General features: G+C 38.8%; 1 protein-coding gene across 1 annotated transcript in view; it reads right to left on the minus strand.

The window, feature by feature from the left end:
• Positions 1-15152, minus strand: part of KMO (kynurenine 3-monooxygenase) — a 61333-nt gene that overhangs the window by 35068 nt on the left and 11113 nt on the right. The window contains exons 2-5 of the mRNA XM_003267317.3: positions 9370-9439; positions 8561-8658; positions 7290-7379; positions 2482-2530 (exon numbers count right to left, since the gene is read on the minus strand). Coding sequence (XP_003267365.1) covers positions 2482-2530; positions 7290-7379; positions 8561-8658; positions 9370-9439 — 307 coding nt within the window. The remainder of the gene's footprint in view (positions 1-2481; positions 2531-7289; positions 7380-8560; positions 8659-9369; positions 9440-15152) is intronic.

The following is a 15152-nucleotide window of genomic DNA, read 5'->3' on the forward strand; positions in this document are numbered from 1 at the left end:
AACACTTAACATAGAGCTTGGTGCTTCAATGAATGTTTGCTATTATTTTTATCTTGATAAATTGAGAGGATTTTTGAAAGACGGTGTCATAGGTCTGCTATACTGCTTTTCGTAAAAGCTGTTTTGTGGAGTTTTCTTGTTGTTGTTTTGTTTTGATTATTTAGAGTTGACGTCTTGCTCTGTGGCCCAGGGCTGGAATGCAGTGGTGCAATTATACTCCTGGGCTCGAGCCATCCTCCCTCCTCAGCCTACCAAGATGCTGGGATTACAGATGTGAGCCACCACACCCGGCTGGTTCATTTGCTTTCTTGAGATCAACCTGAATATACCTAGCAAACTGGCTCCACTCCACCCATCTACCCATCCAAAAGGCAGTCTGACAAATATAACTAAAGAAATACAATTAATGATAATACTAAACCCTCTTTCTTGTATCTGGTGAATCAACTAAAGTGAAATTCCTCATAGCCCTCCTCATCCCAGTTTAATCCCATTAGATTCAATTACATTCAGTAGATATATTGAGGAGATTGTGGAGAAACAAAGATAAATCATGTACAGCCTCTGTTTAAAAATCAGAGTCTACTGGGCTCCATCACGAGGGACTAGTTTAAAAGATAGTAGAAATATTAAGTGGCATGCTTTGCTGGGAGTAAATCCGTTTAATACAAATGCTGAAGGGAGGAAAAGCAACTACAATGTAGGCTTAAACTTAGTAAGGGATACATGGGGTGTGACTAGATCGACTATGCAAGCTACAAATTTAATTTGTAATCCAGTGGCTTCTCCATGAATAGGTAAGCTTTTTTTAGTTACACAAATTCAAAACTTCAGGGTTATATTTACACCTTTCTCTTTCTCAACTTTCTATATCCCCTATCTATCGATTTGTTCTCATAAATATCACGAATCTACACTCTACTCTCCAGCCACATTACTATAGCTTTATTCTTGGGCCCTTCTGTGCCCAGAGATTATGGAAACGCCTTGAAGATTGCAACCCTTTCTCAGTCTTCACACTATGGCTTTTCATCTCTCTAAAAGACAAATCTTTATTATTATTATTATTATTTTATTGGGACTGAGTCTTGCTCTGTCAGCCAGGCTGGAGTGCAGTGGCATGATCTCGGCTCACTGCAACCTCCGCCTCCTGGGTTCAAGCAATTCTCCTGCTTCAGCCTCCCGAGTAGCTGGGATTACAGGCATGTGCCACCACACTCAGCTAATTTTTTTTTTCTTTTTGTATTTTTTAGTAGAGACAGGGTTTCACCATATTGGCCAGGCTGGTCTCGAACTCCTGACCTTGTGATCTGCCTGCCTCCACCTCCCAAAGTGCTGGGATTACAGGCGTAAACCACCATGCCTGACCCAAAAGGCAAATCTAATTGTGTCACTTTGCAAATTGTTTGAGTTCATCTATCATTCCATTAGAGTGTGAGTTCTTCATCAGCATGAACACTCATTCACTCAGTGCCTAGGAGACCGTGGGGATTCAATATATGTTGAACAAATGATTTCAATTCAGAGAATTGTCAGTGAAGTGGGTGCTAGCACCTGTAATCCCAGCTACTCTGGAGTCTGAGGTGGGAGAATCACTTGAGCTAGGAGTTCAAGACCAACCTGGACAACATAGAAAGACTCTGCCTTTAAAAAAATTTAAAAAATTAGTCGTACGTGGTAGCATGTGCCTGTAGTCCCAGCTTCTCGGGTGGCCAAGGTGGGAAGATAGCTTGAGCACAGGAGTTTGAAGTTACAGTGAGCCATGATTGCACCACGGCACGCCAGTCTAGGTGATAGCAAGACCTCGTCTCTAAAAACTTTAGGCAATTGATACTTTCAAGAAGGACTTCGTTTATTTATTTCTTTTTTTGAGAGAGGGTCTCGCTCTGTTGCCCAGGCTGGGAGTGCAGTGGCACAATCACATCACTCGTATCTCACTGTAGCCTCGACCTCCCTGGCTCAAGTGATCCTTCCACCTCAGGCTCTTGAGTAGCTGGGACTATAGGTACATGCTTCTACACCCAGCTAATTTTTTATTCTTTGTAGAGATAGGGTCTCTCCATGTTGCCCAGGCTGGTCTCAAATTCCTGGGCTCAAGCGATCCTGGCCTCACCCTCTCAGAGTGCTGGGATTACAGGCATGAGCTATCATACCTAGCTTCAAGAAAGACTTTGTAATGTACATAGTCTTGCTCTTCGTAACCCATAAAAAGGAGAAGCACAGCATTAGGAGATATACCTAATGCTAAATGACGAGTTAATGGGCGCAGCAAATCAACATGGCACATGGATACATATGTAAGAAACCTGCACATTGTGCACATGTACCCCAAAACCTAAAGTATAATAAATAAATAAATAGCCTGCAATTATGAAATGAAAAAAAAAAGGAGAAGCAAACAAATCCAATAAATCATATGACAAGGTTAGTGTCATGTGCTTTACTCAAAATGACAGCTGGTGAATCAAACATTAGACTTACCAGTCAATAGATCCTTGTTTAGATTTTCTCTGCTTACAGAAAGAATATACTGCAAGAAAAGTAGAGTAGATACTGTTTGTTTCTGGTGAATGGACAAATATAATTCTAAGTTATTCACTCAGCAATAAAACATATTTATTATTTAGCAGAGGGTTGCAAGCTTAGTTTTATAACCATTTCACTAAGTGACCTTTGATTTTTTTGTTTAAAAAAGAACACTTTAACCAAACACATACAATATAATATCCAAGTTTACACTTAGCCTTTTTCAAAGTTTAATACTTTAAAAATCAAATCCTTCTCTTGTAGCTAAAATATAATTTTCATCAAGAGAGTTCTGTCTTAAAAACACATCATAAATGTAATATTTTCAGCTTAGGTCTCCAAATTTAGCTCTTAGAAAAACTTCAGTCATGACAGTATCACTAGAATCAAAGTGCTATTTCCTGAAGAGACAACTTTGAAGGATTTCATTTCATTGTAAAAGGTGTGTGTGTGTGTGCACGTGCGCATGTGCGTGTGCATGTGTTTGTGTGTGTGTTTGTGTGTGTTTGTGTGTGCGTGTGTGTTTGTGTGTGTTTGTGTGTGTGCACGTGTGTGTGCACGTGTGTGTTTGTGTGTGCGTGTGTTTGTGTGTGTGCATGTGTTTGTGTGTGTGTTTGTGTGTGTGTGTGCGTGTGTTTGTGTGTGTGTTTGTGTGTGTGTTTGTGTGTGTGCGCATGTGTGTGTGTGTGTGTGTGTGTTGGTTGTGGTAGGGATGAAGATTGATAGGAATAGGACCAGTCCTTGCATGGAACATGTGCTGGTTGTTTCTGACTTTATAGGACAATTCAGCAAAGCTGACCCTCCCCTGAGGCAAGGTAGGCACAGCACCTATGGGACTACAATACTTTATTTTTTTTTTGAAACAGAGTCTTGCTCTGTTGCCCAGGTTGGAGTGCAATGGCGAGATCTCAGCTCACTGCAACCTCCACCTTCCGGGTTCAAGTGATTTTCCTGCCTCAGCTTCCCAAATAGCTGGGATTACAGGTGCCCGCCACCACACCCAGCTGATTTTTTTTTTTTTTTTTGTATTTTTAGTAGAAATGTGGTTTTGCCATGTTGGCCAGCCTGGTCTCGAACTCCTAACCTCAGGTGATCCACCAACCTTGGCCACCCAAAGTACTGGGATTACAGGGATGAGCCACAGTGCCCGGCCACTTTTTTCCTTCTGATTTAAAAATAAACTAAAATCAAAACATTTTTATGGACTCTTAAAAGTATTGTAAAAATGTTTTGATTTTAGTTTATTTTTAAATCAGAAGGAAAAAAGTGGCCGGGCATGGTGGCTCATCCCTGTAATCTCAGCACTTTGTGAGGCTGAGGCAGGCCGATCACTTGAGGTCAGCAGTTTAAGACCAGCCTGGCCAACATGGAGAAACCCCGTCTCTACTAAAAATACAAAAATAAGCCAGGCGTGGTGGCACATGCCTGTAGTCACAGGAAACTGAGGCAGGAGAACTGCTTGAACCCGAGAGGCAGAAGTTGCAGTGAGCCGAGATAGCGCTACTGCACTGCAGCCTGGATGACAGAGTGAGTGAGACTCTGTCTCAAAAAAAGAAAGAAAAAGAAAGAAAGGGAAAAAAGAAAAATGTTAAGTATTAGATAATAAAAAATATGTAATAATAAATCCAGCCTGGATTTTATTAATCTTTATACCAATGAACCCATAAAATCTAATTTTTAATATTTATCATTTTTCTAGAAAAGGAGCCCATGGAGGCCAAAGTGCCTGCCTGGGGCCCATTAAAGTCATAATGCAAGCTGGCAATTCAGGGTGAATCTATTCTTTAAAATTTTAAAGCATATAATTTTCCAAATTGTGGGACATAACAAATATTTTTAACACATATATACTAATTTATAAATCTTCACCTCATCCAAAAATAGAAGTATACATTAGCAGCTAAATCTATACTTGGTGTAAAAATAACTTGGTCAGTGGCAATGACGAAGAGGAAATTCCGGTCTTTGTATAATTTAAAATGAAAAGAAACATCTTCATTCTCTGCCTCAGAGCTAGGTTATTAATAGACTGTATTTCAACAGAAATCAAACTTGCTATTTAAATTATGTTAGGGAACATTCAAATTATAAAGGTTTTTAAATTTTTAATTTTTTTTTAATTTTTGAGACAGGGTCTTGCTGTTCCCCAGGCTGGAGTGTAGTGGTGTGATCATGGCTCACTGCAGCCTCAACCTCCCAGGCTCAAGCGATCTTCCCACCTTAAGTCTCCCAAGTTGCTGGGACTACAGGCGCATGCCACCATGCCCGGCTAATTTTTAAATTTTTTTATAGATACAGGGTCTTGCCATGTTGCCCAGGGGTGGTTTTGAACTCCTGGGCTCAAGCAATCCACCTACCTTGGCCTCCCAAAGTTCTGGGATTACAGGTGTCAGCCACTGTGCTTGGCCCGAATTGTGAAGATTAATTTACATGGGGAAAATATTTTCTTTCCACATCAGTCATCTGGGAACTGATAGACTTGTCAGCCCTGCAGGAACACCAGAATGTCCCTTTCTATTCTACTCCATATCTTTGGACAGTATTATATCATAAGCAAATATTTGAGTCGTTCCCATCAAGTCTTACTTCTCCAATATTTATTCTACAAGATTGGTCTGATAAAGAATAAATAAGAATAAAGAAGTCAAGCGCTATAAAGTGGCCTCTATAACCAAAAAGATAATAGTAAAACCTAAAAAAGGTTAGATATATCCTTTGGAGATCTGTAAGACATTAGTTGTAGTACTGACTACCTCAGACATATTAGAAAAAAAAAAGTTTATTTTCTCTATTCTCAATGCCTTCAAATGAGAATGTTTTCTACTAAGGGGGAGCCATTGCTCTATTTTGAGCATAAGAGGTTAGGTTAGGATTCAGAACTGAGGAGCTCTGACCTGCTCTGTATATTAGGGAATATTTTGACAGTTTCCAGGGCAATTTGGGGAGAAGATGGGAGGACCCAGCAAGACAAGAAGAATCTGGACATCACATTGGAGAAAGTTCAAAAGAAAAATCAGCCGAAGGAGGGAGGCCAGGGAAGGGAGTCAGAAAGGATTCTGGAGGTCAAAATTTGCAGATTAGAGATTTCTAAATCATTGCCCGTGCCATCCACAAGGAGGTCTCTTCATGACCCGTAGGTCTTCAGCAGACTCATGCATCTTTTGAGTGAGTGTTGTCTGTGGGTGTTGGTGGAGGAGGTGTATTTCAAATCTGGACCCCATGGTACATGGCCAATACCAGGTGAGAGGGAGTGGGGTACCGAGAGGCAAAGGAGGCCAAGAGAATGTGGGCTCCCCAGGGATGTGAAGAAATGCCAGAGTCATGGGAATGGCTTTGTGCTCCCACAGGCTGTGGAACTGACCAGGTAAAGCAATTTTATGCAGTTCTTAAAGGGCAAGGAGGCCACCATATATGAGAAATAAAAGTGACGATAAAGAAAAACTGAAGTATGTGGGGCCCCTGTAAATTTTGCATAAACTCAGTTCTTAAGAATTGAGAAGTAGCAGGAATGATTCGAGAGGGGCCGTTTCCTCCTTGTAATGCATTGAAGGCCGCAAAATGGGAACTCACACCAACGCTTTCACTCTCTTGGGGAATGTATGCACGCTCTTTCTCTCTCTCTCTCACACACACACACACACACTCACACTCACACACACACAGACAAGGTGGTGGGGGTGATGGTGTCAGCTCCAAGTCCCTCTCCTCATTTAGCTTTTCTGATACTTGAACCGTATCTTATCTATGGATACATTATTCGTTCAGTCTCTGAAGCGGGGGCGTCTATGATGACTTGGCCTTCCTCAGGACATTCCTGGTTAATGCAAGTGAACAGTGAGACGATTACGTTGATTTCACTCTCAACTCAGTGAAAGAAGTAAACACCCGGAAGCTTGTTAGAAATGTAGAACCTGCGCCTCCACCCCAGTCCTAATGAATCAGACTCCGCATTTTAACAGGATCCCAGGTGAGTTTGAGAAGCACAGGTCTAGTTTCAATGAGGGCTCTGCTGAGGGTCAGAGACTTAGAAGAATATGAATCTCACTCAGACTCTGCACTTCATAAAAGGAGGCATGGCTGGTTAAAAATAAAGCAAGTTGGAGTTTTTCTCTTGTCGATGGATGTTTGGTGCATTCATTTTCTCTCAAGAAACAGAATCAGAAGGTCTAATTAGATAAAATACAAATACATATTTCCCCTGTTCCGTGTGTTACTGTGTGAAAGATAAGGAAAGCACAGAGCAGGATAATGAGTCTCCTTTCATAAACTCTCCATCATCATCTGGCCTCTGTTGTTTTAGAAATCACGTAGTACTGAAAGCATTTCTGGATCATTCTATACATTCTATTATAAGCCCAATTTTGAGCAAGAGGGTGAGTTAGGGAAGGGCAACAGCATCATGAAACCTTCTAGATTGTTCTTGTACATTATGCTTGATGACAAATAAGATAGTCATCATCTCTATCTAATTGAAAAGGAGAAAAGAAGGAAAGGGTGTCCCAGGTAGCAGGGCAGCGCAAAGGCGAGAAATGACACAATAAGGACAGTAACAGCTAATTCTTCTTGAATGTTCTGGGCTGGGGCTTGTTTTGAGCATCTCCTCTCAATAAACTTGCTAACTAGTATCTGTATTCCTGGGGTCTAGACTGAGCCAAGCAATGTCAGAGATAGGGCTGGAAAGAGAGGGGCCATCAGGCAAGAGGCAAGTTCCAGACATTGACTTCCTTATAATCAATGCACAGTGATCTCTGGGGTCAACCTACCTGAGACTTTGTCCCATAGGGAATTGCAGACTTTTTTCCTGAAAGAGAGTGGATCATTCTTGCTCTCATGGGAATACCTTGGGATACAATCTGAAATGAAGCCAGAAATATTGACTTCAATGACAGTAACATGGCATTATGCAAGAAAGATAGAAGTTGATTTTTAAATGTAATTTCATATATTCTCCAAGAAATTTTAAAAATTGTGAAAGACCATAGAAGCCCAACGTGGTAGAAACTCCTTCAATGAAAATGGTGGTCCTGAAGCTTTTAGTTTGTTTTTTTAATCTTAGATCTTAGAACCGGCTTAAAATTTATCTGATCTAAATCGAATATCACAGATTGAGGAAAGTGATTTGTTGTTACAGAGGTCAAGTGATTTTCTCATCCTGAGAAAAAGGGAGAATATGAGGAGTAAAACCCAGGGCTCCTAACATTCAATGCAAAGTGTTTTCTTACACATGGCTGCTGCTATCTGGGAGAAAATAATAGGAACGTAAATAGCACTCATATTTGCTTGTATTATCAGCTCAGAGACACATTGTCACTGAAAGTAGTATCAAGAAAAATACATCTATCACGTTTGTTTATATTACCAAGTGACACGTAGACGGTGAAAATTTCTACAACATTAAGCTCCTATGATGAAAATCTACTATAGGCCCACCATTCTTTATCCAAACCCATGGGGCCTGATGGTTTCAGAATTCAGAATTTTTCAGTTTTAGAAAGTAGTGTAGCACACATATGCTGGATATCACATAAACTCACCCCATAATCAAACACAAAATTTCTGTAGCAAAACATATTTATGCTAAATGAGATTTTTAAAAGACTACAAAGAGTCTCATGTCAGGTCAGATTTTGCTACTCAATGAGTGATGAGAAGCTTTCTATTTTCAGAGTCTGTTTGGAGTATAGAATTGTAGATAAGAGATTACGGGCCTGTGCAATTGAAAAAAAAAGGAATTTGGCTCCTTTTATCCTGGATGCCATCTCGACTCTCACTCTCTACAGGCAGTGATGCTCCATCCTGTTGAGAGCCCAGTATTGGAAACAATCATCCGGTTGCAGGGTCCCCCTCGGGTGCCTCGAGTGTCCAATGTCCACCCTCTTGCCAAATTTCGAATTTTAAAAGCTTTAGTAGAATGAGTTTTCATGCAGAGATTCTTGATATTAAATGGTACTTTTTAAGCCAGGATGAAATCAAATCCACGCAATTGTTGAAAAATACCAGGTATTATCTTCTGTAAGAAAGATACATTAAGTACCTGATCTTCCAGGTCAACAGCTTTCAAGGCTTGTCGTCCTCTATGAGAAAGGGCTAAGTTAATGCTTCTTCCACGTGTGAAGTTAGCCACTCGAGTATCTGAGACATTGGAAGCAGACTGCATGTTACACACACTTTATATCCTAGTCCAGGATGAGCAAAATTACTTCACCTAAACAATTGGTTCATTCAGAACCAAATTAAAGACCTTCTTAACTCTTCTAAAGAAAATGCTAATAGCAGTAAATTTATATTAAATTAAATTTAGATAGTTGGTGGTTTTTTAAAAAAACTAGTTTTTTTAAAAAAATTGTTTTATTAAAGAAACTTTTTAAGTTCAGAAAATCTAAAGAAAAATAAGTCAAAGAATTAGAACCATATCCTGCAATAAATTCTTTCTTTTCTTTCTTTCTCTTTCTTCTTTCTTTCTTTCTTTCTTTCTTTCTTTCTTTCTTTCTTTCTTTCTTTCTTCTTTCTTTCTTTCTTTCCTTCCTTCCTTTCTTTCTCTCTCTTTCTGTCTCTCTCTCTCTCTTTCTTTCTTTCTTTGGGTCTTGCTCTTTCACCCAGGCTGGAGCGCAGTGGCACGATCTCGCTTCACTGCAACCTCCGCCTCCTGGGTTCAAGCAATCCTCCTACCACACACCACCACACCAGGCTAATTTTTGTATTTTTTGTAGAGATGGGGTTTTGCCATGTTGCCCAGGCTGGTCTCAAACTCCTGGCCTCAAGCGATTCACCTGCCCTGGTCTCCCAAAGTGCTGGGAGCCACCATGCCCAGCCTTCATCCTGCATTTTTCACCATGGACGTACCTTCCCTAGCTTCATATACATCAATCTGGAAATTCCTCTTTGCAAGAAAGCATGCTTGTAATGAGCCAACCTAGAAATTTTAAAAAAAATTAAATATTTATCTGACTCCACAAATATAGGGAATTTTTAGCAGCAAAATGAAACATCATGTATGGCTATATTTTACTAGCCTCACATCGTGTGTGGTCATATTTTACTAGCCTTGTTTATCACATTGCTTTACTCAGTTTCTGCTGAAAAGTATCAGTGGCAAAAATAGCAATATTTATTCAAAATTAAGTAATATAATTTTAGAAGTAGTTTTTTTTACTTTTTTTATAATGAGGCAATTTTCAAACAGAAAAAACATAAAACATATAATCTTACAGAACAATTAGAAAGCAATTCTTTATAACCTTATATCCCTTATAACCACTACTCTGGTCAAAAAGTAGAATAGCATCATTCCTCCAAAACTCCCCCCACCTCCTCCCCAGTTACAGTCCCCTTCCTCTCACATAGACGTAAACATTATTCTGACTTTTGTGATAACCCATTCTTGCTTTTTTATATTTTAGCCTTTAGGTGTACATATTTCTAAGCAATATACTTTAATCTTACCCATTAAAATTTTTTTTAAGTTTTTTTGGAGAGGTGGGGTGTCACTATGTTGCCCAGGCTCGTCTCAAACTCCTGGGCTCAAGTGTTTGTCCCACCTTGGCCTCTCAAAGTGCTAGAATTATAGGCATGAGCCACTGTGCCCAGCCATTTACCCATTTTTTTTAACCATATAGTTAGAATCACACTCTGTGTGTGTGTGTGTGTGTGTGTGTTTTGTTTGTTTGTTTTTGCATCTTGCTTCTTTAAGACAACATTATGGGATTCATTTACATGATTACATGTAAACTTAAGGTCATCCATTTTTTTATTACTGTATGATTCTTCATTAAATGAAAGATCACAGATTATCTATCCTACTGTCAAAGGACACTTGAGTTGTTTCTGGTCTGGGAATATGTTAACAATCCTTCAAAGAACATTTTCTTGTGTGTGCAGGAATTCTGGTACATATATGATGATTTTTTTTCGAGGGTTCTATGCATGGAAGTGGAATATCTGGTCAAAAGTTTATGTACCTTCACTTTTATGATGCCAAACTGTTTCAAAATTTGGTGGTAATGTGTTTTCCCACCAACAGCTTCTGAGAATTTATCTTTGCCAGCACTTGATGCTCTCAAACTTTTCATTATTGTGGAGTGGGAGGGTGGGAGCTGGTAAGTCGGAGAGGAATGTAGTTTTACTTTGCATATGCTTAATTACTAAAGAAGTTGAGCACTTTATTTATTTTTATTTTTTATTTTTTGAGACAGAGTCTCGCTCTGTCACCCAGGCTGGAGTGCAGTGAGCGCTTTTTCATATATTGATTGGCTGTTTGGATCTCCTCTTTCACCAAGTGTCTGTTTAGGTCTTTTGCCCATTTTCTGTTGGGTTGCCTATCTTTTTTCTTTTCTTTTTCTTTTTTTTAGTTGTTCATAGAGTCTGAATATAGAGTCTTTGTCATCTTTAAACATTAAAAATATCTTCTTCCATTCTGTTCCTTGCTTCTTAAATGCTATAGTCTATTTTGAGGATGAGAAGCTGTTTATTTTAATGTAACCATATTCATCAATCTTTTATTTTATTATTAATGCAATTGCAATTGTCATTTTATTTTTAATGCAATTACAAATGTCTTGTTCAAGAGATCTTTGCCTATTCTGAGATCATAAAGAATTTTTTCTGATCTATTGTCTTCTTAAAGCTTTAGAGTGTTGCCCTCCCAGTAGCTTTATATAGGCTGTGGTAGTTTACTACCTCATCGCTAGCAACTTGTATTTGGCAAAGTCATCAGTATACAATTATCACACTTGAATTTTCAACAGTAGTCAATACCATTAACTAGACCTTCTGGAAACATTAACCTTCTTCGTTTTCTGGTTTTCTTCATACGTCTCTGGCCAGTCCCACTTTTCCTCTTTCACCATCACAAAGACAGACAACTATTGGAGTTTCTCAAATCTCCATCCAAGTCTGTCTTCTCCATCCACGATGATGTGAAAATTTATATCTCCTATCCAGATCTGTTTTTTGAGCTCATGCATACAAATTTTTAAGTGACATAGCTTCTTGTATGTCTCAAAGCACTTCAAAATCAACAGATCCGAATTGAAACTTGCGATCATCGCCTCCCATCTCATCAATTCTCTCCACATATTCCCTATGTAAGTGAATGATATGCCATCCTTCCAGTTGCTCAAACTAGAAAGCTAGGAGTCACCGTCTCTCCTTGATACTCCATTCCCAGTTCTACCAATTCTACCTTACAATGTTTTTCCATCTACCCATCTCTTTTCATTTTCACCTTTCTGCCTCTAGTAATTGGAATCATTATGCTTTGCTAATATCAAATTTTCTGTGTATTCTACCAGCATTCATTTTGCCTCTTTCCAATTTATTTTCCACAAGCAGTAATTTAGGGTGATGGTGTAATAGGTCGTTTGAACTAATACCTCTACTGAGAGGAAAAGGAGACGCAGAGAGATGACCTGGCATTTGGAGCCATGCCTACAGGCATCAACAAATGCAAAAGAGGCTGAGGACTTCAGTAGACAGACTCATGAAACTAGAAGTACAAAATTTGGAGTCTGGGACACTCCCGCACCCCTTGCTCAGGAGGGCAGGTTCTGATAAACCCCTTAGGTTTTAGATCAGGACCCTAAATAGGTACATCCCAGGAGAAGGGCAAACTGGAAGGAAACCAATGGTCCAAGGGCCTGTCTGGAAATTATCTCTAGTCCTGATCAGATTGCATTAATTTTTGATTGCTGGTAATCACAGCCACCCAACAGAAACAAACATAAATCCTCTCTGGAAAAAAAATGACATCACCATAGGCCTCAGATTTTCCCCACATTTTAAAATATACAAATCTGATCATGTCACCCTTCTGCCCCAGCCTTGCTATCCTTCTTTTAGCCATTGTATTCACCACGCTGCTCCTCACTGAGGGGTTTAGCGTGTATTATATCCATGGCCAGAAATGTTATCTTTCTTCTTTACATAGTAAATTTCCATTCATCCTCCAGGTCTTCACTCAGCTTCGCTCTCTAAAAAAAGATTTCCTGGGCCACCCTACCTCAAATCTCGCAATTATGAGTTCTCACAGCACTTTGAACTTTATCTTTGAGGTAAATTGCATCCTTCCAACTTCATATGTTCAAGTCCGAACCCCCAGTACCGTAAGAATGTGACATCATTTGGAGATAGGATCTTAATATAGGTAATCAAGTTAAGATGATATCATTAGGGTGGGCCTTAGTCCAATATGACTTGTGTCTTTATAAAAAGGGGAATCAGACATGCATTGAGGAAAGATGATGTGAAGAGACACAGAGAAAAGGCTTCCATCTACAAGCCATGCAGAGGGACCTGGAACAGATCTTTCCCTCACAGCTCTCGGAAGGAACCAACCCTGCTGACACCTTCATTTTGGACTCCTAGCACCAAAACTGTGAGACAAGACATTTCTGTTTCTTGAGCTACCTGGTTTGTGGTAATTTATTTTGGCAAGCCTAGCAAACTAATACAAAGAGCTTACAACAATGGAAAATTTACATCTTTAGAGTGATTCTATAATCAATATCCGTCTATCCTTCTAAGCTATCAACAGGTTTTGCTCACCATTTTATTCCTAGCATCTACCATTGTGTTTGTAACATAGTAAATGCTTCATATATATTTGTTCAGTGTATAAATAATGGTAGAGATTACATTTTTAAGTAAAGTTTGTAACCAAGTGAAGCCAACATTTATTGAGCACCAACTAAATGTAACTTAATCTGCTAAATTTTAGGGACTCAAAGGTTACCAAGATAAGTCCTTGTGCCCAATAAACACCCTATTATTAAAAAAAGACAAACATATAAACGTATCCATGCTTAGTGAACCACTTTTGAGTATGGAGGCCCACTTCTTACATTAAAAATTTTCAGATTCTTTTATATTATTTGAATTTCTAACATGGATTGTTTAAAAATATATAATAAATTTAGTCACAAATCATCTACATACACTTTAAAAATAATTATGTGTTTAAGTCATATAATTTTATCCTACTTACTCAAAATTTTGTATGCATGTTATTTCATAGACCCCTTGCAAATAGCTCTGGGCTCACAGGTAAAAATCAATGTAAAAAACAAAAAGAATAAGTGAAGTTCTAGAAAACACACATGAAAAAGATTAATTTTGCCTTGATGAATGTGGCAAATTGTATTTTTCAAAGATGGTCATGATGATGTCCTTTATCCTACGTGCTCTTCTCCAGTGTGATCTTGATACTCCTTCATCAACGCATGGGGTTTATTTCTGCAATCTCTTAAATCTAGAAGGGCCTGTGGTAGCTTTGACCAAAAAAATGCAGTAGAAGTTACCCTTGAGCCATTTCCAAGCATAGTCCTTAACTGGTCCAGAAGCTTCTGCTTCTTTGTTTTAGGAAGTCAATTATCACAAAAGACAACAGGGTCAGGAGAGTTGAAATGAAGACACAGGAGGTTCATTTATTAGACTGGTGCAAAGGGAATCACGGTTTTTACCATTAACCACAATTACTTTTGCATCAACCTAATAGAAATGAGTCTCTCTTACTGAGAAAACAGGTAGAGAGAAAGGCAAGTAGGACACTAAAGCCACAATCTAAACAACAAGTGATCAGTGAAAATCTAATGTAGGGAAATGGCCTAAAAGGAGAGATCCTGGGATTCAGAAGCAAGAAATCCATTCATCCATCTCCTAAAAATTCAACCACAGTAAAGGAGCTACAATATATAACGCTGCAAACAAAGCTCTCAGTGACCGTGTTGGAATCGGATCAGCTCTGAGCCAATGATGGGCCAATGGCCTGGTTGCATGGGTTTGTTATGTTCCTTTTCTTTGATAAAAATTGCTTCCAGGATCTCAGAGGAGGAGGGCAGACCAAGGTGGAGATTCTGCCTCAATCCTTCTAAGGTTGGCAGATGCCAATTCATACCTTTCCAACACTTACATGTTTGCCAATTGAACATGTATTAATGGTTTTTATGGGAGAATAAGGGATCTCGGGTAGTGTAGGCACAATCAGATTAAATCTGTCTTAGGCTCATGAAAATATTAAGTGCTAGAGAAGATGAGGCCTAATGGGATCTCTTACACATTGCTTGTAATTATCTTTTCAAGTTGAATATTCACATATTGAACAAACCAACAATTCCTCTTAAAGGCATATACACAAGAGAAACTTTTGCTATATGTATATTGGGTGACATGTGCCAGGTTGTTCAGTATAGTGCCTTTCATAACTAAAATAGACAAACAAAAAAGCGGGGAATAGCCCAAATGACTATCAGAGAGGAATGAACGAACACATTATGGCATATTCACACAATGAAATATGATATGAATATATTGGCAAGACTATAAGTGAAAAAATAAGACTCAGATAATTTTATATTGCATGATACAAAATAAAAACAATCAGGATGAAACTATAGATATATACAAATACATAATTTTTGAAACACATAAGTAATATTTATATGTACATGTATATATGAGATGAACATGTAAATAATATATGATAAAACTATATGTAAAAAGGCAAGGGAGTGATAAATACGATTTGGCATAATGCTTCTAATGGGTGGGGGAGAAGCACAGAGTTAATGAAGTCACTGGCAATCTATCACTTCTTGTGTGGAGTAGTAGATTCATGGCTGCTTATTATTATT

This window comes from Nomascus leucogenys, chromosome 5 (assembly GCF_006542625.1).
Source record: "Nomascus leucogenys isolate Asia chromosome 5, Asia_NLE_v1, whole genome shotgun sequence".
In the NCBI taxonomy this organism is placed as follows: domain Eukaryota; kingdom Metazoa; phylum Chordata; class Mammalia; order Primates; family Hylobatidae; genus Nomascus; species Nomascus leucogenys.